This window comes from Danio rerio, chromosome 5 (genome assembly GCF_049306965.1).
Source record: "Danio rerio strain Tuebingen ecotype United States chromosome 5, GRCz12tu, whole genome shotgun sequence".
Taxonomy (NCBI): domain Eukaryota; kingdom Metazoa; phylum Chordata; class Actinopteri; order Cypriniformes; family Danionidae; genus Danio; species Danio rerio.
The window spans coordinates 33880001-33905421 of record NC_133180.1 but is presented as its reverse complement, the minus strand read 5'-3'; the positions used below and the strand labels follow the sequence as shown (position 1 = coordinate 33905421).

The 25421-nt window shown below is 37.2% G+C and overlaps 4 protein-coding genes across 7 annotated transcripts in view; 3 read left to right on the top strand and 1 right to left on the bottom strand.

The window, feature by feature from the left end:
- Positions 1-244: 244 nt before the first annotated feature.
- Positions 245-2755, bottom strand: surf1 (SURF1 cytochrome c oxidase assembly factor). Its single transcript, NM_001080173.1, is given in 9 exon segments — positions 245-376; positions 515-596; positions 727-889; positions 1176-1248; positions 1326-1517; positions 1620-1702; positions 1851-1978; positions 2471-2549; positions 2663-2755. Coding segments are annotated over 9 exon segments (930 nt in total). The 5' UTR covers positions 2726-2755; the 3' UTR covers positions 245-309.
- An 85-nt stretch (positions 2756-2840) lies between these two features.
- surf6 (surfeit 6) lies at positions 2841-8812 on the top strand. 2 transcript variants are annotated; one of them, XM_005171804.5, is made up of 5 exons: positions 2841-3075; positions 3259-3357; positions 5941-6144; positions 6243-6322; positions 7966-8812. In XM_005171804.5, exons 2-5 carry the CDS (start codon positions 3264-3266, stop codon positions 8674-8676), a joined length of 1089 nt encoding a protein of 362 aa, XP_005171861.1. In that variant the 5' UTR covers positions 2841-3075; positions 3259-3263; the 3' UTR covers positions 8677-8812.
- Positions 8813-8979: 167 nt separating this feature from the next.
- Positions 8980-17553, top strand: kyat1 (kynurenine aminotransferase 1). 3 transcript variants are annotated; one of them, NM_213359.2, is made up of 14 exons: positions 8980-9101; positions 9321-9425; positions 9534-9592; positions 10788-10935; positions 11025-11174; positions 11253-11339; positions 11424-11549; positions 14253-14373; positions 14451-14527; positions 14607-14696; positions 14786-14972; positions 15506-15582; positions 15686-15772; positions 16847-17553. In NM_213359.2, exons 2-14 carry the CDS (start codon positions 9354-9356, stop codon positions 16904-16906), a joined length of 1341 nt encoding a protein of 446 aa, NP_998524.2. In that variant the 5' UTR covers positions 8980-9101; positions 9321-9353; the 3' UTR covers positions 16907-17553. The 3 variants fall into 3 exon arrangements, with proteins under 3 accessions (NP_998524.2, XP_005171980.1, XP_005171979.1); XM_005171923.6 differs by having other exon boundaries at positions 8989-9101; positions 9318-9425; XM_005171922.6 differs by having other exon boundaries at positions 8989-9101; positions 9306-9425.
- Positions 17554-24876: 7323 nt separating this feature from the next.
- ifitm1 (interferon induced transmembrane protein 1) overlaps positions 24877-25421 on the top strand; it is a 791-nt gene continuing 246 nt past the window's right edge. The window contains 2 exon segments of the mRNA NM_001110287.1: positions 24877-25091; positions 25183-25421. The exon segment at positions 25183-25421 is cut by the window's right edge and continues 246 nt beyond it. Of these exon segments, the coding sequence (NP_001103757.1) occupies positions 24912-25091; positions 25183-25347 (345 nt within the window). The 5' untranslated portion in view covers positions 24877-24911 and the 3' untranslated portion in view covers positions 25348-25421.

The following is a 25421-nucleotide window of genomic DNA, read 5'->3' as shown; positions in this document are numbered from 1 at the left end:
AATATTAAGCAGCAATTTATTTTTATTCAATTGTAATGTTATTTTAACTCTTAACGGATATTGATTTTGTACTATGCCATACAATCATGGGGCATGTATTCTAATTAATGCTATTGCATTGCTGTGATTTAAGATTCTAATTACTTTAAAAAATGTCATTGAATTTAAATTTAGCTAGATTGCCTTAATTTTACACGAGCATTGCTGTAATTGTCAGAAAAAGAATACACTTTTACCAACAGTGTTAAGTTTAACATAAAATAGTTTTTATTTTACAGCATTCAAAAAGGGCAAAATCCTGAATATTTTTCATAAAGCAATACGCTTGATGAATTTTGCATACCACATGTAGGAAGTAGCAGCACACAGTCCATACCTGGGAGAAAAACAAAAACAGTATGTTATCTTTAGGATTAAAGCAATTTTTTGAGAGCAAGGGTATATATAAATAAAATAGACTTAATAAGAAGTAACATTTTCTATAAGAAAATGGGTTAGATTGAGTTTAACAAACCATGTGATGACGTATTGCAGGTGTTCATTCCTCAAGGTCACTCTTGTCTGCCCTCCTATTGGCCCACCAGGTACTGTGCTATCTAAATAAAAAATAATAATAAAAAAAGATTTTTAATATTTTAAAACATTTGATGTGATCACTGGTAAAACAAGTTTAGAGTTTGTTCTAAATATTCTTGAAAAGTCAGGATATTGGGAAAAGCACTTAACCAAGCACAGCATCAATGAAGATCTCTTCGGCACCAGTGACCTTAGCCATGGCCTCCAGGTCACGATAGTGCCATCTGTTTGCCTCCACATTGTTTTCAGGGACAAATGGTTTCCGTTGTTCAGTTAAACGCACAACACCAACAAGATCCACATCCTCAATCACCTTTTATAAAATATAAACTCAACCAATAAGAGCATTAAAAAGTCAAGAATTAAGGGTATACACTGCATGTGAAGTGTCCATATGTCACCAGTTGATAGATTTCATTAGTAAATACAAAATTCATGTTTTTGTTTTTTTTGTTTTTTTTAAATGTTACATCTGACTGCTAATTTGCATAACCTTGTGTGTATATAAGCCAGTTTGGACTAACAAAGAAAAAAAATTAATTGGCAATATTTACGCCTAGATTTGATCTAAAAATAAATTAAGAAAAGCACTATATTACCTGTCCTTTCGTCCTGGTTTCTGGTTTGATCTTGTTTTTGGGTACATAACCTCTGTTCACCAAGATAGTGATCCTAAAAATGTGCTGCAGTGAGTTGCAAATCAAGTATATGCATAATCCAAGTAAAATTCTAATAGTGTGTGTTTGTACCCCAGATCAGTGCAGAAAAAGGGTGTAATAACATTTGCTCCACTTTCACCACTGGAGGATATCCTCCCTGCCTCTCGAGCCTCTCTCTCAGGGTCCACAGGGGAACGGGGCAAAATATACAGCTCCTTAGAGTGATCAAAATGTCCACGGACCTTCACACGCCTGTACTCCAGCTGCTTGATTTCCATAGTACTGCCTCACACATACATAACATTGTTACTTCATTATAACATCAAATCATTATAAGTTTGTGTATTACCTCCACATGGAGGAACGGAAGGCACAGAGACTCACTCTACAGGCAGTGGGATTGGCACTGAAGTCGTCAGACTCTGAAGTTCACTGATCAGCTCCAACTTCCACTTTCTACGTTTCACCTATAATGTCAAATAGGGCTTTTCAGAAACTGCTAAAGGACTATGTGCACACCATTGAAAATCCTGAGATAAAATAAACTGCATGTACCCCATTGCTTCTTTAGTTATGGGTTTATAAGATAAACACTACACTTGTGTGTGTCTGTACCTGCCATGTTCCAAGACAAAAGGTGGTGACGGGTATCAACAAGAGAAACCACTTCAGAAAGGTGTCTTCTCCTTTCTTTGTTCCTTCGACAGTGGAAGTTGATTGTTGACTAAACCTGGCCAGGTTATCTAAAATGAAACACAATTTTCAAGTAATAATAATAATAATCACACCAGACTATGGGAAATCTTCTCAGTGCCTGAAAGAAAGACATTTTACTTCTACATCTAGCACCTTCCATTCAATTGTTTGGAGACAGTAAGATAATTATTAATCCTCAGCAAGGCTATTTAAAACTGAACAAAAGTGACATTAAAGATGCTGTCCTTCCAAAGTTTCCACAAACATTTTAAACTGCAATATATTTCTATATTTGAAGTGTTTCATACATGTTTTTTAATCATAATACTTATAAAATAGTTAGAAATGTTCACTCTGAAAGGATCAGAAATAGTTTTTTCAAAAGTTTTAAAAAAGTGGAAACCAATAAACATTTACTGTCATTTAAACATTTAAATGCAGTCTTGGTTGGTGTTTAAAACATAAACACATCCACCTCTACCTTTTGAACGGTAATATAAACAATTTAATCAATAGATTAATAATAAAATCTGAATTACACCGGAGCACTGGAGCATCCTGACGTCTGAATAAACTCTGTCGTGTCACAAACAGAGTCCTCCTTGGTGAAAAGAGAGCCTAAGGACAAAAATATAAACGAATAAACTAAAATGTTACTGTCAAAAAAGAGTTAGAAATAACTTGATAATAATCTTAATTACAGCAAACTACTTTAGGATGTGATAACTTACACTGCATCGAAGAATCTTAAATGTCTGGTTAGAGATCATCAGCATTAATCTAAAACTGCTCATGTTAGCCTAAATAGCTGTAACCCAAACACTGAAATTTTCAAAACAGGTCGACTACATAACATGCCTTCTGCTTTCAGGGGAATGTTTTCAATGTAACCATTTCCGGGGATTCTGAGACATCCTGCACATGCGCAAGATCGTACACACGTGGGGCATGTTTCTGAATTCATATATGGCAGAATTATTAGGGTTTTTATTGTTAGTGCGTATTGTGGTCTGATTCGCTTTGTAATTTCCAATGAGGTAAAATGTTTTTATAACCTTCTTCCCCATCCAACTGATGAATTGCCGCAATCAAATCACTGAAGTTGTGCGGTGAAATTTCTGTTGACATTTTCAAAGACTGTGAGGTAAACCAATCAACATTTATCTACTTCGGTAGTCGACGTGTTTGTTATTGTTATCCAAAAATACTGCATGAATTTCATAGAACTCTGACTGCTAAAATCATAAGTAATGTGTTGCTATCAGATGTTTAGTGGTTCAATGTTGTATGTTTACACATTTATTATATTGTTAACTTTCTGTTATAGGAAACATGGCCAGCCTTGCTGCCAAGTATGATTACCTGGAGAAGTTGACACGTAAAGTGTGTGTGTCTCACAAACAGGAGCCAAAGAAAAGAGCCTATGGTAAAGTTTTGATATTGAATTGACACTTTCATAATGTCATAAAATTTGAAAAGTCTTGTAAGTAACAATCCAGGGTTTTTTCAATCAGGATTTCATTAAGTGCTCTATAGAGAGTTTATATGGCTGGCCGATATGACAAAAATCTCATATAAAAAAATAAGCAGGACCGTAGCCAGCCTGGTGAAAAGGAGGCAGTTATTCACCTCATTTTCTATTTAACTAAGAAGTTAAGTATTTAACGTTATGGTTTTAATACTGCGTTTTAGTGACATTTTAAGCACTATTTATTTAGTGATTCGATTGCCGGGTGGTCATAACCACACTTATTGATGAACCAAAAACATTTCCTAAAGATTAAGAATAAAGGAATATGAAAAAACAAGTATTGATAAGTCTTATTTTTATCATGTATCATTAAGAAAAAAAAGGAACCTTTTAAAGTTTTAAATAAAAAATAAAAAACTGGCTATTAAGGCTAAGTAGGCTATTTTCATTTAATCAAATAACAAACTGGCCAGCACATTTAACTTCAGTCAGAAATTGGCCACGCGAATAATAAAAAACATATAAATCATAATTATTATCATAATGAAGAGCTTCCCGATTTTTGTATCTTGAAAAAAGTACATTTGAAAATTCATGGATGACTACAATAGCCTAATTTGTATTAAACGTTTATACGCTTTAAAATTTGCTTTTGGTGCTTCACACCTTTTTATTGTTTTTTTTCTGTCAAGAATAAGGTGCAAGATTTAGAATAAAAGCTACTTGTAAAATGTTTTCTGTATTAAAAAGCAAAACAGCAGGTCAATTGTGAAAGATGACATTACTTGTGTCGGATTCTTCTCCGTCTTAAAGACTTCTTGGATGAGATATTTTCACAATTTAAGATGGCATACCAGTCAAAGTAGGACAAATGAGCTCATGTATGGGATAAACTCTGGATCTTTGTCAGTGGGGGCTTCAGGACTGATAAGTCATGTCATACCTTGTATCTTTTCTGTAAATTCAATCAGTTACATATATTTAGCACATGGAAAAGACCATAAGCTAAATGATAACATGAATTACTGTCAACACTGTCAACCACCAGATCCTGCTATCTACGCTTGAGTCACTGGGCGTTGCGGGCACTGTTATACAATGGTTTAGATCTTACCTCTCTGACAGGTCATTCAGGGTGTCTTGGAGGGGAGAGGTGTCCAACCTACAGCATCTAAACACTGGGGTACCTCAAGGCTCTGTTCTTGGGCCACTTCTCTTCTCCATCTACACATCATCTCTAGGACCAGTCATTCAGAGACATGGATTCTCCTACCACTGCTATGCTGATGACACCCAGCTATACCTCTCTTTTCATCCTGATGATCCCTCGGTTCCAGCTCGTATCTCAGCCTGCCTGTTGGATATTTCACACTGGATGAAAGATCATCATCTTCAGCTGAACCTCGCAAAAACGGAAATGCTTGTAGTTTCTGCCAACCCGACTCTACACCATAACTTTTCAATCCAGATGGATGGGGCAACCATTACTACATCCAAAATGGTGAAAAGCCTTGGAGTAACGATTGATGACCAACTAAACTTCTCTGACCACATTTCTAGAACTGCTCGATCGTGCAGATTTGCACTCTATAACATCAGAAAGATCCGACCCTTCTTATCTGAACATGCAGCTCAACTCCTTGTTCAAGCTCTTGTTCTCTCCAAACTGGATTACTGCAACTCTCTACTAGCTGGGCTTCCAGCTAACTCTATCAAGCCTCTTCAACTGCTCCAGAATGCAGCAGCACGAGTTGTCTTCAATGAACCTAAACGAGCACATGTCACTCCGCTGCTAGTCCGTTTGCACTGGCTGCCAGTTGCTGCTCGCATCAAATTCAAAACTCTGATGTTTGCCTACAAAGTGACTTCTGGCCTAGCACCTTCTTATCTGCACTCACTTCTGCAGATCTATGTGCCCTCCAGAAACTTGCGTTCTGTGAATGAACGTCGCCTCGTGGTTCCATCCCAAAGAGGGAAAAAATCACTTTCGCGAACGCTCACGCTCAATCTGCCCAGTTGGTGGAATGAACTCCCTAACTGCATCAGAACAGCAGAGTCACTCGCTATTTTCAAGAAACGACTAAAAACTCAACTATTTAGTCTCCACTTCACTTCCTAAGCTGCAATTGCCTCTTTGAATATCACACTAATTGTACAAAAAAAAAAAAAAAAAAAAAAAAAAAAAAAAAAAACTACTAACACTTCCCTTCTTAGACTTTACAGACCTGAAACTTGCCTTTAGTACTTATTCATTGTTGCTCTTAGTTGTGTAAATTGCTTCCTTGTCCTCATTTGTAAGTCGCTTTGGATAAAAGCGTCTGCTAAATGACTAAATGTAAATGTAAATGTAAATTATTGCTCAATTAATTGGCAAATGTAAACATTGTGCTTTCAATTTCACTACTTTCTTGCCATGCTGTAATTCATGATTCTGCCTGGCATTTAAGATTGTGTTCATACAAATATTAAAAAATATTAGCATATATACTTTGTCAATAAGTCCTAAGGGTTAATAAAGTTTTATGTATTCCCCTTTAGTTCCATTCAGAGGAGGTGGAAATGATGCAAATGAAGCCGCTCCTTCAAAGAAGAAAAAGAAGAACAAGCAAAAGCAAGTTAAAGGAGATAACGCGAATGCAAACAAAAACAAACCTGTGCCTAAGGGCACTCCAGCTACAACACCTCCAGCTCAAAGGAAAACTGTCCAAAACGGGACTTCAGTAACACAAAACAAGCCTGGAGGTAAAAAAGCAATTTGTATAGAGAGAGAGTATTAATTCATTCATGACGCTTTATTGTATTTGAGAGTATTTGTGTTTTAATTGATTCATCCCTGTTAGGTGCAGCATCAAAGGACTTTAATGCTGTTGACATTCTTCGCCAGAGGCTTCACCAGAAGATCGAGGAGTCTCGTGGACAGGTACATGCTACTTTTGAGCCAAAGATTGAAAGTGACTGAAATCACTGTCACTCAGAAGAATATATTATGCTTTTTCACATGCAATACTATTTTTAAAGTATAGTTCTTTGGGTACTAAAAATTGCATATAAAAGCAGTTTTGAGTTCTGCTGCAAAAACAACATTACATTTATTACATTTACATTATTTATATTTACACACATTCACACACACTCATACACTACGGACAATTTAGCCTACCCAATTCACCTGTACCGCATATCTTTGGACTGTGGGGGAAACCCACGCAAAGGCAGGGAGAACATTCAAACTCCACACAGAAACGCCAACTGAGTCGAGGTTTGAACCAGCAACCCAGCGACAATCTTGCTGTGAGGCGACAGCACTACCAACTGCGCCACTGCCTCGCCCCATTTACTTTATTACATTTATTAAAAGTATTATATGAGAAACAAAAAAAACTTTCATTCACACAAACTCACTTTAACAAAGAAAAACTGCTCCAAACTCTTGACAAAATGCAAGTTTTTGAAGTTTTACACGTTTATTGTCAGTTCAATCTGCAAAAGAAATAATGTGTCGTGCACGTGTCATACATGTTCAGTTAATGGTGGACTAAACCGCTGTATGTGTGAAGATGCATAGTGCTGTTTACAAAGTGACACTGCAAATTACCGGCCTGAAATGTGTAATACAGCATCACATCTTGGCACAACTCGAATTGGCATGAATTTTATTGTCTTGGTTTTTGTTTCCATTGCAGTTTAGTAATGTTTTAAATTGTGTGGTATTATAGATGTTTTGTTATAGTTGCGCTGCTTCTACAGTCGCTAAATCAATAATGTTTGCCCCATTCTTATGCTGGATTCACTCCATTTTATCTTGTGTGTGACATTCATTTAAAATACTCCTATGGTGGCTGCTGCTTACTATTATTTAAATCTAACCTGTTTGGATTATCATGTTGATTGTTTACTGATGCAGATAGTGATGTTCTCTTTGGCTAATTATTAGCTGTTTCCATTCACCTATTTTTATGCACATTTTGGATATCCGCATAAAAAAACGGTTAAAGGAGCATATACACCAAGATGCATATACAATTTGGAAATCCGCATAAAAAACATTTGCGCATAACTGAGTAGGTTAAACTTTTTATTCAACAAGAAAAAATGTGCATCAGCTACAATAGAAACACTTTTATTGAACAAATTCCAGTATAGGCACTAAAAAAGATTATGCAATTTGGTTATAAGAGATCATGTGATGATAAAAACGCGTTTGAATAAACAAACCAGCAGGCTGAGCACACTGTAAAACATCTGAAATGTTGCTGAATCAATTTTTGTGCATAAATTTAATTAGCAGTTTTGTATGGAAACATCGCTAATGATGTGCAGTCACATTTTAGTATCGGTATGGCTGGCCTGTAAAACCAACCCAGGAGGTACTAAAAATATCCAGTATTAAGCAGCACTGTACTCCAAATAAGTGGCATTTGTAAACCAGGGTTATTTTTACAGAACTGTATCCTTTTTAAAAACACAAATGATAAGTACTTGTTCTCTTAAAAACTGCATTAAATCCCTTCTTTATATTTCAAGCCAATCATTTTAAAGTCAATTATATGAATGTTTTTCCAGGGCACGCCGAAAGATCCCTCCTCTGATGAGGTCAAGATGAAACGGGAGAAAAGAAAACAAGAAAGGGAAAGGCGGAAGAGGAAAAGAAAGGAGTTTCGATTGAAAAAGTTAGCAGATGCTGCAGGTTTGCAGCCAGTAGATGTCAAAGAAATAAAGACAGAACCAGAAGAAGACTCTACTGCTACATCGAGCGTGCCTGCCAAAAAGGAGCAGAGCTTTATAGTCTTCAACAAGATGGAGGTTGGAGAAGATTATGTAGACAAAGGAACTAAAATGATGGAGAAGAAGAAAAGGAAGGTGAAAGGAACGCTGACTCCCCTCACTGGCAAGAACTACAAGCAGCTTTTAACACGCATCGAGGCGAGGAAAGCTCACCTGGAGCAGCTTAGGGAGAAGGATGAAGGCAAAGCAAAAAAAGAGGAGGAGAAGATGAAGTGGACCAATGTTCTCTACAAAGCTGAAGGCATGAAGATCAAAGACAATGAGAAACTACTGCACGCGTCACTCAAGAAGAAAGAAAAAATGAAAGCTCAGAGAAAGAAGAAGTGGGCAATGAGGAGTGAGCAAGTCGTGGAGAAAATGCAGAAGAGACAGGACAAGCGCAAACGAAATATTAAAAGACGCGCTGATGCCAAGATTGAGAAGCGCAAACAGAAGGCTAGGAAAAAGGGTCGTGTGCTGCCTGGGGATGTCAAGAAGGCTGGCTTATAGACAGAAATGTATGAGGAAAAAAAGTTTGTCTTGTGTTTAAGATAAAAAAAACATGAAATTTGTATTATATATAAATGACTTTTTGTGTTGTCACTTTTAAGATGACAGCTTTATAAAGAGCATTTTTATGTCCACAGTTTGTGTTTTCATTATTTATTTAAGGTAATAGACATTTAACGAGATTATCACAATAGGTGCCTTTTCTCCATAATGACATATTAGGGCGAATGCAAATTATATGTATAGGATATTGGCCCCGCCCATAGCGGAAGTGGTTTTACAGACTGGCATCCGACTGGAGGAGGAGCTCTCGCACATTCATTGGCTCAGACTGGGGGAAACACTAGAGAAGTAAATATGAAGGCTTTAACAGCTGAGGAAAATAAATGAACGAGGTTTCCCTGCTAAACAGAAAGTTTCCTTCGGTAGGTTATAGATTACAGGAGGAAATTGGCATGTACCACAGTATCGTTAGCTTGTTTTGTCTGTTGAATGTCTGAAACCCAAGGACAGCACTTCTGTCATGTCACTGAATTATTGACTGCACGACATTTAACGTTAAAGGTTGACAGTTTAAGCGCTGGATATGCGATTGTAATGTCTTACTAACTAATGCGTTACTGATTTAGTTACTGCTTTAGCAGAAAACCTGCTGTAAAGTGTCTTGAAACACTGTAATGTGGAGGAGAGTGGCGGTGTATGGACCTTCGCTCTCAGTCAGATTAGCAATCGCAGGTTTTCATGAAAAGGTAGGAAGCAGTTCACTCCAGCTGCACTGTTGTATGCATTATCATGGTTCTGTGGCGTAATTTGCAGTCATTTTTTGATATCTAATGCTTTTTTGTTTGATTACGCAGGGCATCATGTCTCGTAGGTTGCACGCGAGAAGACTTGAAGGAATTGACAAAAATATATGGTAATAAAGTTTCATATCCTGTTAATAATGGTGTATCGACTACAGCCATTTAGTGTAGTATATCCGGGTTATTACACGGACATTAAAACTAGAAAATACATGGAAATACATTAAAATAAAACTCATAGTATACAATATTCAATTCATAGTATTTAAATTTCGTTAATAATAGATCATTACAACGCAGAAAACAAAAACGCAAATTAGCATAAGATTATTATGTTCTATAACAGTGTTTCTCAACCACGTTCCTGGAGGACCACCAGCTCTGCACATTTTCCATGTCTTCCTAACCAAACACGCATGATTCAGATCATCAGCTCATTAGAAGAGACTGAAATATAGACAAGTCAGACAAAAGAGACGTCCAAGACATGCAGTGCTGGTGGTTCCGGGAACGTGGTTGAGAAACACTGTTCTATACTATGATATAGTACATACAGTAAAGAACAGTGTTTGTGTGTGTGCACAAAAATAACAATAGCCCTGCATATTAGGGCTGCACAATATTGTAAAAATCTAATATTTTATTTTTCTGTGATTAAATATTGCAACTTGAATACAGTTTCACCAGATGATGTGATTAGCTTTATTTCACAGCAGTATTCAGGTACAAAAATTAAATTATCACAATCCAAAAAATACTTTTCGTACTTTGTCTCGTTTCGACTTCAAATATCTAAATGTTCTTAGATTTAGTGAAAACATTTTTACCTAGTTTTTCCTTAAAACATGCTAAATTATCCACCAATGGGATAAGTGAAATAATCGTGTTTTTGCATTGAAATGTAGATATTTGGACTCGAAATGAGGAAACATAATTTTCTGTGCCCAAAAGTTCTAAACTCTTGAAATGCAAAGTCACAGTTCTTAAAAACACAAAATTATAAACCTTCACTCTTTTATGGCTAAACTTACCAGTGACTCTACAAACCAAATGCGTCTGTAGCTCATACTCAACTATTTTACTTCAATACAATTAATTGTGTGGCCCTCATTCCTATATAAAAATCAATTGTGTCTTTTAAGTGGTGCTCAAGATGGCGCCAATAAGCTATTCTTGTTTTGCACAGAGAACTGTAATAATGTAATATTACTCTGATTGATAACAGTAAAGACTGAAGTTTAAAGTTAACCTGCACATTATTGTTCCTTATCGTGAATATTTTGTGATGTTTATGCATGTCTTCGGCAGGGTGGAGTTCACTCAGCTGGCTGCTGACTATAAGGCTGTGAACTTGGGCCAAGGCTTCCCTGATTTCTCTCCTCCCAGTTTCATTCAGGAGGCCTTCTGCAATGCACTGACTGGAGGTTTCCGCATGCACCAGTACACGCGTGCATTTGTAAGAGATGTTTTTCAATTCACAATGATTCATCAACCACTACGATATTAGTAAAGTTTTAAATAACATTGCAACTTGGGCTCATACAGGGCCACCCAAACCTAGTGAAGATCCTGGCCAAGTTCTTCAGTAGGATTGTTGGTCGGGAAATAGATCCAATGGAGGATATCTTAGTTTCTGTTGGAGCATATCAAGCACTTTTCTGCACCTTCCAGGCTCTCGTTGATGAGGGCGATGAGGTACCATTAGTATTATCAGTATAGTATTATAATGTAAGAGTGGTATCAGAATAGCCCATTTTCCCCATTTTTGTGCAGGTGATTATTGTGGAGCCATTCTTTGACTGCTATCAGCCAATGGTTATGATGGCAGGTGGAATGCCTGTGTATGTGCCTCTTAAACCTGTACGTTCAAATATCACATGATCTGTTTGCTTAATCTGAGATTAAAATGTTTATTTTGAATAATGCTTTGCTGTGTGTCGACAGAGGGAAGGCCGTGGTCCTGCTCTGACCAGTGCTGACTGGGTTTTGTCTCCTGAAGAGTTGGCCAGTAAATTTACTTCTCGAACCAAAGCCATTGTTATCAACACCCCTAATAATCCTCTTGGCAAGGTGAGTTTGGCACCGACAACTTAAATAAATTTTACATTTTTATTCTTAAATCAAATATTTTTTGATTGGTGAACATTTTGAATACTAATCAATTAAGAAATCAATAATTTTTTTATTTCATACATAGTGATTTTTCATCCTATATATAAAAAAAGAAATAATAAATAACTTTTCAAAGAAATTATATATATATATTTTTGTCAAATAAGTTTTATTGATGAAGACACAGATTCAAGACAAAATGAATTCTGTTTACATATTTTGTCCACAAATAACATGGGTACAGCAAAAAAAAAACACCCACCCACATAACAAGCAAACTTGTTACAAAGACCTGTTTGAACAACAATATGATGACAAAGCAAGTTAAAACATTACAGAAATGATGCATTATTATGAGAGTTTTTTTCAAGGTAACAGATAAAAGGATTCCAAATTTGGTCAAATTAGTCAAGTTTTCTTTTCAAATAGTATCTAATTCGCTCCAAATGTAACATAGAGGCAATTTCTCCAAGCCACAGTTTACATGTAGGGGATTCCTTTTTTATTCCAAAACAGTAGCAGTAGCTTTTTGGAAATTAAATTTTAAAAATGTTACATTTTGACATGTATGTATGATAACACCGAAATGTTAAGTAGTCCTTTGTGTAAAATATTAAATAAAAGCATATTTGTTTCTCGTCATATAGGCGTTGCAGAACTGTTTTTTTTATTACATGTGGTTATTATATACAGTCCATTTGGAAAGTGTTTATAGTGCTTCACTTTTTCCACATTTGTTTATGTTACTGCCTTATTCCAAAATTGGTTAAATTCATTTATTTCCTCTAGATTCTACACACAATACCCCATAATGACAATGTGGAAAAATATTTTTTAAATTGCTGCAAATTTACTACAAATAAAAAGTCTGAAAATTCACATGTACAGAAGTATTCACAGCCTTTGACGTGAAGCTCTAAATTGAGCTCAGGTACATTCTGTTTCCACTGATCATTTTTTTTAGCCACTTAATTGGAGTTCACCTGTGGTGACAGTGCATGTTAAAGCACAAGTCAAGCATAAAGACAAAGGAATTTGATTGTCTCAAAGCACAAGGCTGGGGAAGGTTACAGGAACATTTTTGCTGCTTTGAAAGTTCTAATGAGCACAGTGGCCTCCATCATCTGTAAGTGGAAGATGTTTGGAACTACCAGGACTCCTGCTGGAGCTGGCCGGCCATCTGAGCTGAGTGATCGGGGAGAAGGCCCTTAGCCAGGGAGGTCATCAATAATCCGATGGTCATTCTGTCTGAGCTTCAGCGTTCTTCTATGGAGAGAGGAGAATCTTACAGGAGGACAACCATCTGTGCAGCAATCCATCCATCAGGCCTGTATGGTAGATTGGTCAGACGGAAGCCACTCCCAGCCTGGAATTTGCCAAAAGGACCATAGGAAACAAAACTCTCTTGTCTGATGAGACTAAAATTGAACTTTTTGGAGTGAATGCCAGGCATTACGTTTAGAGAAAACCAGGTACCGCTCATCCCCAGGCTAATACCATCGCTACAGTGAAGCATGGTGGTGGCAGCATCATGCTGTGGGGATGTTTTTCAGCAGCAGAAATTGGAAGACTAGTCAGGATAGAGGAAAAGATGGTTGCAGCAATGTACAGAGACATCCTGAATAAAAACCTGCTTCAGAGCGCTCTTGACCTCAGACTGAGGTGACGGTTCCTCTTCCAGTAGTACAATGACCCAAAGCACACCACCAAAATATCAATAGAGTGGCTTTACAACAACTCGGTGAATGTCCTTGAGTGGTCCAGCCAGAGCCCAGACCTAAATCCTATTGAACATCTCTGGAGAGAGATCTGAAAATGGCTGTACACAGTTGCGTCCCATCCAACCTGATAGAGCTTGAGAGGGCCTGCCAAGAGGAATGGGCAAAAATTCCCAAAAACAGGTGTGTTAAGCTTGTGGCAAATTATTCAAAAAGACTCCAGGCTGTAATTGCTGCCAAAGGTGTATCAACAAAGTATTGAGCAAAGGCTTTGAATGCTTATGTACATATGATTTTTTTTTAGGTTTTTTATTTTTAATAAACTTGTTTTAATTCTTGCTTCATGGTTCCAGTCTTCAGTGTCACCTAATTCCTTAGAAAGTGTTCTAATGTGTGATTTGTAGAAGAAACATTGTTAATAAACCTTTCTAATTAAACTGTCAAAGCCATGATACATTTTCTATAATTAATTTATCATAAAAGGTTCAGCATATCTTTGGTTTTGCTAATCTTTAACTTGCTAAATGCAATTGCAGAATTCCATTTTAAAGCAGTAATTCGCTGTTTACTTACACTCAAGTGGCTTTAAACTTTTATGAAGTTCTTTTGTTATTCAATTGAACACACGGAGGATAATCTAAAGAATGTTGTAAAGCAGCAGCCATTGATATCAAGAGTAGGATCAAAAATACTTTGGAAGTCATTGGCTGCTGCTTTTTAATAGTCTTCAATAACTGTTTTTTTCAGGTTTAAAATACGTGAGAGTAAATAAACAGAATTTAAGTTTTAGGATGAAATATCTCTTTAAAACTTTTTGAATCTAACAGACCTAATATTTATACGCTTATATAATTTTAATCTCTCATTTTAATCACAGAGTTGCAACTGCAATTAAGGTCAAGTATGTCCAGCCTAAGCTTAACCTTCTTCTTTATTTACCCAGGTCTATCAATGGGAGGAACTTCAGGTTATTGCAGACTTATGCATTAAACATGACGTCATTTGCATTAGTGATGAGGTGTACGAGTGGCTCACATATGATGGAGCGAAGCATGTAAAGATCGGTAAAAGCAGAACTCTGCAAGTAACTCCAATGACAGTTTTGTGGACTTTTAAATGAGCAGAACTTTCCTTTTTTCAGCCAGTCTGCCAGGTATGTGGGAACGTACTGTCACCATCGGCAGTGCAGGAAAGACCTTCAGTGCCACAGGATGGAAGGTAAGCTAGTCACAATCAACAGGGTTTGTTTCTTCACTAGTTGTTTTGCCTGTGTTGATCAGATCTCATCTGAATGTAGGTGGGTTGGGCAATAGGATCAGGGCATATCATGAAGCACTTGAAAACCGTCCATCAGAACTCAGTGTATCACTGTGCCACAGCTGCCCAGGTAAAACTGTGCTTATTTGTTTTAAGGGTAATGTTTGTAATGTTTTTATTATTTGCAGTGAACTGACATTATCTCTTATTGATCTTTAGGAAGCCATATCAGTGGGTTTTCAGCGAGAATATGATGTATTTGGGACAGAGGACAGCTATTTTCACCAGTTACCTATCACTCTTCATGAAAAGAGAAAAAGGCTGGCAGATTGTCTGAAGAGCGTTGGTCTGAAACCCATTCTGCCCCAGGGTGGATACTTCATGATTGCAGATATATCCAATATTAGTAAGTGATAACATTGTCAAGCAAAGAATTAAAGGGATAGTTTACCCTAAAATGAGTTTCATAGACATCCATAGTAGGAACAAAAATACTATAGAAGTCAATGACTGTTTTTTCTCACATTCATCAGTAAATCTTCAGCATATCAAATGGGTTTTGGAACAAGTGTAGGATGAGTTAATGATCATTTTTAGGTAAACTATGACTTTAAAGCATGGATGTCTGTTTCTTTAAATATTATATAAATATTAATTTTATATTGAGCTTTCCTAAACTCTGTTTGTTCGAAAAATGTTCTGAGTTAGTTTGTTTGAATTTGATTGTTGTCGTGTACCATGTTTACCTATTAATTGATGTTGCAGCGATTACATATAACATGCATCCATTATAGAACATTGCTACAATGTTTATTTTATGCATTATATTAAATTTGCATTATTTTGAGTTGTGTGATAATATGAGAAATATGAAACATAGAGTGTTTTCTTTTTTTATTTGACTTATAAATATTTTTATGTAATTGATTTTCTTTTAAGATGTTGATCTTAATGACCCTACTACTAAGGAAGAACCATATGACTACAGATTTGTGAAATGGCTCATTAAAGAGAAGGTAAGTGGTTGGGTTCTAAAGTCCACTTGTAACATCTATGAGAAAAACATTTTGTCTAATAAATAATGATAAACAAATATTATTGTCATTCACTTCTGAATAGGGACTGGCCACCATCCCGGTATCTGCTTTCTACAGTCCAGAACACAGAGACCAATTCCAAAAATACATCAGATTCTGCTTTGTTAAGGTATTATCCTCACATAATATGATGCAGAGCATGAAATGATTAAAATAGATATTTTAAAAATGTTTTACATAATTGCTTAATTTTCTGAAGTGTCAGTATTATTATAATATTAACCCCAAATATACAGTATAGATATCTAATGGGCATACTTGGTTCTAGTTTTATGTTTAAATTATTTTTGTATTTTATGTTTTTAGACAATTAGTAACAATAATTATTACAATTCTAAGTCCATTAATTTTAGTTAAACCTTTAGTATTGTTTAGTGCTTTTGTAAACAGTTTTTTTAAATGTTGGTATTATATTTAAGATACATATAATATAATATAATATAATATAATATAATATAATAAAATATAATATAATATAGCCATATCACACAGCCACAGCCATATAACCCTGCAGCCCAAGATCGGTTATTCACTGAAGCTAAGCAGGCTGAGCCTGGTCAGTACCTGGATGGGAGATCACATGGGAAAGCTAGGTTGCAGCTGGAAGTGGTGTCAGAGAGGCCACCAGGGGGCACTCAACTTGTGGTCTGTGTGAGTCCTAAAGCCCCAGTAAATAGTGAAGAGGACACTACACTGTCAGTGGGTGCCATCTTTCGAATGAGACGTTAAATCGAGGTCCTGACTCTCTGTGGTCATTAAAAATCTCATGGCACTATTAAAGAGTAGGGGTGTTACCCAGGTGTCCTTGCCAAAGTCCCTCAATCGGTCCTTAAGATCATGGCCTCTCAATCCTCCTCGTCCTCTAAATTGACTCTCACGGTCTCTCCACTCCCCCAGTAGCTGGTGTGTGGTGAGCGTACTGGCGCCATTGTCCTTTGGCTGCCGTCGCATCATTCAAGTGGATGCTGCACACTGGTGGTGGTGTGGAGAGACCCCCCTCATGATTGTAAAGCACTTTGGGTGTATGGCCATACACAATAAATGCGCTATATAAATGCACATTGTATTACATTACATAATATACAAAATTTAAAGTTGCTATTATAATAACAATCATCATATTTTTATTATGTTAAAATGTAAAAATACTTAATATCTTTACATTTTCTGTCATCATTAATAGGAGGACTCGACCCTGCAAGCAGCAGAGAACATCCTAAAACAGTGGAGTGAAAACAAATGAAAAAATCCTGTCAGATTAAAACTGCACAGACAGTCTGTTTGGCTTATGAATAGTTAGCGAAACGTGTTTGATGATGTTATTGGGCTTAAGGTTGAATATGCTTGCAGGATTAGCAGATGGTGTAAAAACTTTTAGGGGATTTTTGAGCAAAAAAATTAAATCTATGTTCTAAATCCATGAATCATTGCTGCCATGAAAACAATCATTACACAATTTTCTTCCCTAAACAAATAGTATAGGTGGAATTTCTCTCAGTCTTTTAATCATTATTATCCTTTGGTTGTAATGTTCTCGATTTTCTTGTTTGTCTTCAAGTAGCCACATATTTTCTTCCATTTGTTCCGTTCTTGGATTATACTTTAATCTGATTATACTTCATAATGTCTGTTATGACCCTCTGGTTCCAGTCCATGTAAGAAATTACACATTAATATTTTTATATAACACCCTGTATTATGTTCAGCCATTTTTAGTAAAGGTCCTGTAAACTACCTCATACTTTTGCAAGAAAATCAAAACACAAATCTGTACTTTCTCAGTTCTTCAGAAGAAAGCAATTATGAGGCATTGAGTCACACACTGGTTTGTTTTGAAAACGGAACATGCTTTGCCGATTTCAGCATGGGAATAAAACAAATGTGAATGAACTCTCTATGGTGGATTGTCATTTTTGTTGGATGCTGTTAGATAATAAAAAGTAACATCCTTTATTTTGACGTGTCTGCATGTGTTTTCAGGAATATTGGCTAATCAGTTTTTACCACAGAGAAAACATCCCCTAAAAAGTATCCCAAGGAAAAGTGCGGGTTACTTTTTTATGTTTAAAATCCTCTCCATTATTTGTACACACAGCTGTTCAAACTGGGATTGGTAGGATTTTTTGAAAGGTTTTGGAAAGAAATGTCTTCTGCCTGCCAAGGTTGCATTTGTTTGCAAAACTTTATTTAGGACACGTTTAATGAGCAAGCACGACATTGTCTGTTAAACTCATAACTCAATTTGTGAAAATGTAAAAAAAAAAAAAAAAAAAAAAAAGGGCAAAAAGTCATGGCAGCTAATGTTTTAGTTACTTATTTTAATAAATTATTCGAGTTTCAACTATTTTTATACAGAGTTTATTTAATATTTTTAGTCAGTTTGATTGATGCAATTTGAAAATGACTAGAAAAGTCAAAGGTGCAGTAAGTGATTGTTTTCAGAAACTTTTTTTTGTGTGCTGGTTGAAAGTCTCTTCACATTCCTATATAATGATTAAAGTAAATGATCTAAATGTATTTATATGTATTTTTTATATTCTGGCTAAGGCAGAAAACTAAAAAAATGTTTGTCCAATTAAATGTTGTGGGCCGACAATTCCTATAATTCTGATAAGTAGCCCAAACTGTCTGTCAGCATATGTAGATTTGTACATCTGTGCAGCTGTTCAAGCAGATTCGCTGTTCGCGCATGCGCTGCATTCATGTGCACATGAGAGACAAACAGCAATAAAAACAAATGCTGAATCAAAACTTTTTAAAATCCTGAATCAATATTGGAGTTATTTTTGCATGCTGGTGGAAGAATGACACCATGGCAGATATGTTTCTTTTAGAAAGGTATGTTATGTTTAAAACTACGCAAAGCTTTTGTAGATTGTGTTGTTTTATGAATTGGCTACATGCACAGAAGTGTTGTTGAGCCACTGATATCTTCCAGTAAAAGATTGATGTGACTTTTCAATTTCATGAGGGCCATTTACACCATCGATAATGTAGATTTTTATTTAGTTTAACAAAACTTAAGTAAACAGCGTTATTCCTCCTAGCCTGCTAGGTGAAGTTGGTTTTATATTCACTTGGTTCATTTTTGAACAATGACAACCTGTGACGCGCTCCCTATATTGTTTACCATGCTTTTTTCAGTATTCTGTCTAAAATAGCATGCAAGTGTGGCTTAGTAATAAATGTAATTCCTGCACCCCACCAGACAAACACTAAGCATACAGTAGTCGCTTTAGGACAAAGTGCGTGAAAAAGTGAGACCAGTGATCCTTGCATGCATGAAATATTGCAAATATTTGACAAGTTTTGCTCGCTACACAACTGAAAACGTGCTAGATATAATACAGTTTTTTGTTCAGAATTGTAGTATTATAAAGTACTATAAAGGTTTTTATCTGGTGCATGACATGAACTATTGGGTCACTTTCGTCTGTAATGTGCAAGTTCTTCATTTCAGAAGGTGTGGCTTTGGACAGCAGGGAAGGGACTGTAGTTTCAAAGCTAATATGCTAACGATTAGCATTTAGGCCATCAGTGTTCAAACTAGGTCCTGGAAGGCTGGTGTCCTGCAGATTTTAGCTCATCCTTGCAGCTGTGTTGAGGCAAGTTGGTTTCTAGAAAGCCTAGTAAGAGCTTGATTAGCTAGCCCAGTTGTATCTGATTGGGCTTGGAAATTCAATTCAATTCAATTCAGCTTTATTTGTATAGCGCTTTTACAATGTAAATTGTGTCAAAGCAGCTTCACATAAATGGTCATAGTAACTGGAACAGTGTGGTTCAGGTTTTAGTGTTTAAGTTCAGTTCAGTTCAGTTTAGCTCAGTTCAGTGAAGAAAAAAAAAACCTTGAGAGAACCAGACTCAGTTGGGCACGACCATTTTAATTTCTCCGCTGGCCAAAAGTCTTGTGCAGAGCTTCATTCGCCGTGGTTTAGGCTGGAAGATGGCCTCAGGGAAGAAATAAATTTTGCAGGACACCAGTCCTCCAGGACCGAGCTTGGACATGCCAGATTTAAGCTGAGGTCACACAAGAGTTTGTGTGTGCGGAATTCTGTTGTATGGCGCTGCGAAAAGGGGCAAGATTAAACCAAATTATTAGATATTAAAAAAGCGAGCGATTGCTCCATGTTTTAAATTTCTGTCCAGAGAGGTCATGTTTTGATCCTCAATTGGTCTCACGCAGTCAAGTGATGCAATTTCGCAGGTCAGAGTTCACCAAGTTTGAACTTTGCACCGCAGCGAACTGTAAAACTTAAAGCATGACCCTGCCTATCCAGTTTGACGCATTCGCGTGCATATGAATGGAAGTCTATGGAGAGAAAAGTCAAGTGTGACCACAGCTTAAGGCAGATCACCTGCACCTTTTAATTTGGATCAACTTTAGCAACATGTGTGTTTTACGTTTTTTAAATTCTGACCATCAGGCAATCTAGAATTCTCAAGTTATCAAGAGCCTTTTATTAAGTTACTGCAAACTTTTTTTTAGTCAATGGATTCAGCGTTAAAATCAATCTTGAGTTTAATGCAGGCATGTCCAAGCCCATTGACAGAACTTTTAATTGAAGGAACTATGCGCAAAGTTGTCAAGATTTAGTCAAGTTTACAGTTCCAAGTTACAACGGGTTTACTCACTATTGTTAAAGTAAAGTCAACTTGTTGTTTAAAGGTTATATTATCTTTAAGAAAAGCTTTTTGCATTGCATTTGTTTACCAGCTCTTCTGATGTAGACTGCTCATGTCATTTCAAGCATCTGATGCAACCTGACAAATCGTGACTCTTGATCTTTTAAAGTAAAGTTCTCAATCAGACAAGGTTTGTTATATAATGGTTTTGTTTAAAAAATGCATATGTTTGGCGACGTTCTTGATTAGGAGGGAAAAAACCCTAAGGAAGGGGTTTGTTTTGTAAATCTGATATGCGCTTCAGCTTGACTGCTTTAGAAGTACAACTTTGCACGCCATGTTCACGATCTTGTTTATCTAACGAAAGAGAGGTACAGCTGCAGTGAAACAAAAAAAAAAAAGGCTGAACAAGAATCATTTAATTAGTGCAATGTGGTTAAACAACATCTGTATGTGATCATGGCACAACGCAGCACTGTGTCCACTTTATCTGCTTCCTATTATTTCCAGTAAAAAAGGGGGTACTTGTACAGTTGACTCATTTTTTCCAAGGCTGGGCTCACTCAGATCTTATTTCCATCACTGAATTGAATAATCTTTCATTTTACTGATTACATAACTGTATATTTTAAAGTGATTGAAAGGATAATATTACATAGGGACACATTATAAACCTCATAGTTTTATGGCAATGTATGCAATGTAACTAAAATATTTTAAAATGTGTTCATATAAATTAGCTATATTTTAACAATCTAAAATTAACACTGTATATGTTTATATGTTTATATATTTCTGTATGGAAGAGAAGAGATCCAATGTACAGATATGAATTACAGGAAAATAGCCATAAGAAAATATGTTCTGGTTTCCATCCAGTCCAAATTTCCAAGTTATCACTACTTCAACTTGAATAATGACCTCTGCTCTTCTGGTTTCCATCCAGATCAAATGTAAACTCGTATAAACAGTTTAAAGTTTAAAGAAGATTTTTGTGTACATTAGTGTAAATATGATATATGGGGAAATACAGGTGACAATATACAATACGTTTTGCTTTCTAAATATGAACTGTGTGTGCGTCTCAGTGTGTTTATTCAGCACTGGCATAAACGCCAGCATTCCTGTTATCCTGTCTGGGACAAGTTGTTTGGAGAAGGATGACAAATGAATGAATGTTGCACATGAGAAAATCCACAAACTCAGTCCGTTTTCCCAACAGTGACGCAGTAGTTAATGAAAGTGTAAAAACACCCAAGTTACACAATCCGCTCTAACCTCAGAGGAAGGAGAAGACAATTGTTTGGAAAATTGTCAGACCTAAAGGTTTTGAAACCAAAGTTATGTAATTTATTACATAAGCCACACATGTTTTGTAAATTGAAAAAAAAACATCATGTATGTATGTGTATATATATATATATATATATATATATATATATATATATATATATATATATATATATATATATATATATATATATAAATTATAATTATAAACATACACACTACCAATCAAAAGTTTGGGTTCAGTAGGATTTTTAAATGTTTTAAAATGCTGCATTTATTTAATCAAAAATGCAGTAAAATTTGTGAAATGTTATGAGCTCCTTACCCTATCCATAAGAGTGTGCATTGCCACCCTTCGAAGGAAACTCATTTCGGCCGCTTGTATCCGGGATCTTGTCCTTTCGGTCATGATCCAAAGCTCATGACCATAGTTGAGAGTAGTAACGTAGATTGACCGGTAAATAAAGAGCATTGCCTTTTGGCTTAGCTCCTTCTTCACCACAACGGACCGGTACATCGACCGCATTACTGCTGCCGCATCCTTCCCACACTCATGAACAAAACCCCGAGGTACTTAAACTCTTCCACCTGGGGTAAGGACTTTCCTCTAACCTGGAGATGGCAAACCACCTTTTTCCGGTGGAGCACCATGGCCTCGGACTTGGAGGTGCTGATTCTCATCCCAGCCGCATCTCACTTGGCAGCAAACCGCCCCAGTGCATGCTGAAGGTCCATGTCTGATGAAGCCAACAAAACAACATCATCTGCGAATAACAGAGATAAAATCCTGTGTTCCCCAAACTGGACCCCCTCTAGCCCAAGGCTGCGCCTTGAAATTCCGTCCATAAAAATTGCAAATAGAATTGGTGACAAGGGGCAGCCCTGCTGGAGTCCAACATGCACTGGAAACAAATCTGACTTATTGTCGGCAATGCGAACCAGACTCCTACACTGTTCATACAGGGACGAGACGTCCCTCAACAGATCGCCTCTTACCCCATACTCCCTAAGCACCCTCCACAGAATGCCGCGAGGGACATGATTGAATGCCTTTTCCAAGTCCACAATACACATGTGGACTGGTTGAGCATACTCCCATGAACCCTCGAGCACCCTGGTGAGGGTATAGAGCTGGTCCAGTGTACCACGGCCCGGACGAAAACTGCATTGTTCCTTCTGGATCCTAGGTTCAACCATTGGCCGGATTGTCCTCTCCAGTACCCTGGCATAGACTTTCCCCGGGAGGCTGAGGAGTGTGATCCCCCTATAGTTGGAGCACACCCTCCGGTCCCCCTTCTTAAAAATGGGAACCACCACCCCAGTTGCCCAGTCCAAAGGCACTGTCCCCGACTTCCATGCGATGTTGTAAAGATGTGTTAGCCACGACAGGCCCACAACATCCACAGACCTAAGATACAAAGGGTGAATCTCATCAACCCCCGCTGCTTTGCCACAGCGGAGCTTGCAAACTACCTCAGTGATCTCAGCTTGATGGGCGAGTCCACCCCTGCATCCCCAGTTTCTGCTTCCTCGATGAAAGACATGTTGGTGGGGTTAAGGAGATCCTCAAAGAATTCCATCCACCGCCCGACAACATCCCCAGTTGAGGTAAACAGCTCCCCACATCCGCTGTAAACCGCGTCGATGTGGAGATGCTTTCCCCTTCTGAGGCGCCGGTCAGTTTGCCAGAATCTCTTTGGGGCCGACCAATAGTCTTCCTCCATGGTCTCCCTGAACTCTTCCCAGGCCCAAGTTTTTGCTTCCGGAACCGCTCGGGCTGCAGCACGCTTAGCCTGTCGATACCCATCAGCTGTCTCGAGAGTCCTGCAAGCCAACCAAGCCCTGTAGGACTCCTTCTTCTGCTTGACGGCATCCCTTACTTCTGATGTCCACCACCGGGTTTGTGGATTGCCGCCCTGACAGGCACCACAGACAATACGACCACAGCTCCTCACGGCTGCGTTAACGATGGAGTTGGAGAACATGGACCACTCAGTCTCCATGTCTCCAGCCTCCCTCGGGATCTGGTCAAAGCTCTTTCGGAGGTGAGAACTGAAAAATCCCTTTGACTTGGGGTTCAGCAAGACGTTCCCAGAGGACCCTCACAATACGCTTGGGCCTACCAGGTCAATCCAACTTCCCCCCTTGACAGCGGATCCAACTCACCACCAGGTGGTGATCAGTTGACAGCTCTGCCCCTCTCTTTATCCGAGTGTCCAAGACATACGGTCGGAGATTAGATGATAGAACCACAAAGTCGATCATTGACCTCCGCCCTAGGGTGTCCTGGTGCCATGTGCACTGATGGACACCCTTATGCTTGAACATTGAAGTCCCCCATTAGAACAATGGCCCTAACCTGCCTAGTTAACCCTAACCTGCCTAGTTCAAATGTAAATGTAAAAATATTTTACATGAATTCAGTTTGATTTTTTTTTCCTTTTTTTAATATTTTCCAATGATGTTTAACAGAGCAATGAATTTTCACAGTATGTCTGGTAATATTTTTTCTTCTGGAGAAAGTCTTATTTGTTTCATTTCGGCTAGAATAAAAGCAGTTTTTAATTTTTAACAAAAACAACTTAAGGTCAAATTTATTAGCCCCTTGAGCTATATTTTCTTTCGATGGTCTTCAGAACAAACCATCGTTATACAATAACTTGCCTTATAGCCTTAACCTGCCTAGTTAACCTAGTTAAGCCTTTAAATGTCACTTTAAGCTGTATAGAAGTGTCTTGAAAAAAATCAAGGGAAATATTATTTACTGTCATCGTGGCAAAGATAAAATAAATCAGTGATTAGAAATGAGTTATTAAAACTATTATCTTTAGAAATGTGTTGAAAAAAAATCTTCTCTCCTTTAAACAGAAATAGGGCAAATAAATAAACAGGGAGGCTAATAATTCTGACTAATCAAAGTAATGCACACACACAAGCATTTTTCATGTTATAAAAAGTTGTTTTTAGATTTACACCCTTAGAAATGCTGGATTTTTAAACTCAAATTTGGTAAGTACAGACAAATCCAACTTTTGTATTAAAATAAGAATTTAAAATAATGTAAAATTGTAAATCAAAATTTGCACATAAACATGTCTGACAAAACATTTAATTGAAACAAGCCAGCATATATCCAAGCATACTTTCAGAGATTGTTTTTGGGTGAACTCTCCCTTAAACTCCACCCAGAGTTTTTTTTAACATTGCAAAACACACACACACACACACACACACACACACACACACACACACACACAAAACTTGGACCCCTTTATAAATAAGAGCTGACCACTAACAGGCATCACTGCGTCACAACTTGGTGAATTAAGACAACAATGCAGAGCTACCCGCTTAGAGGAAACCCAATGCAGGATGACAAAACCTGCAACGGTCAGCCAGTGGTTGTGTCCATGCCTGCACAAAAATTAGATGATGATATCATTTTTTCCACATTCAATTTTCACTACTGCAACCCTTGTTGTCTTGGGTTTGGAGCCTTTTACAACTCAGTGAAGGTAAGGGATATAATTATTTTTAATCCTGTACTGTAACTGTCCTGCTGTTTTACAAATATATTAAGGTTAAAAACTTATTTGAATTTGTCAGGCCAGAGACCGCAGATTGCTTGGAGACTATGCATCAGCGAGCACGTACGGCACTAGAGCTCGACGTCTGAACATCGCTTCTGTTATTCTTGGCGTCCTCTATGGCATTTTACTGATTGTCATCCTTGTCTATGCTTATCAGCTTAGTCGTTTTAGCCACCAATAACCCTTCAAAGAATGTCTGTTTGTATATCAAAGCATTTACTCTGTTTCCATAAAGCATTTTATATCTGTTTAAAA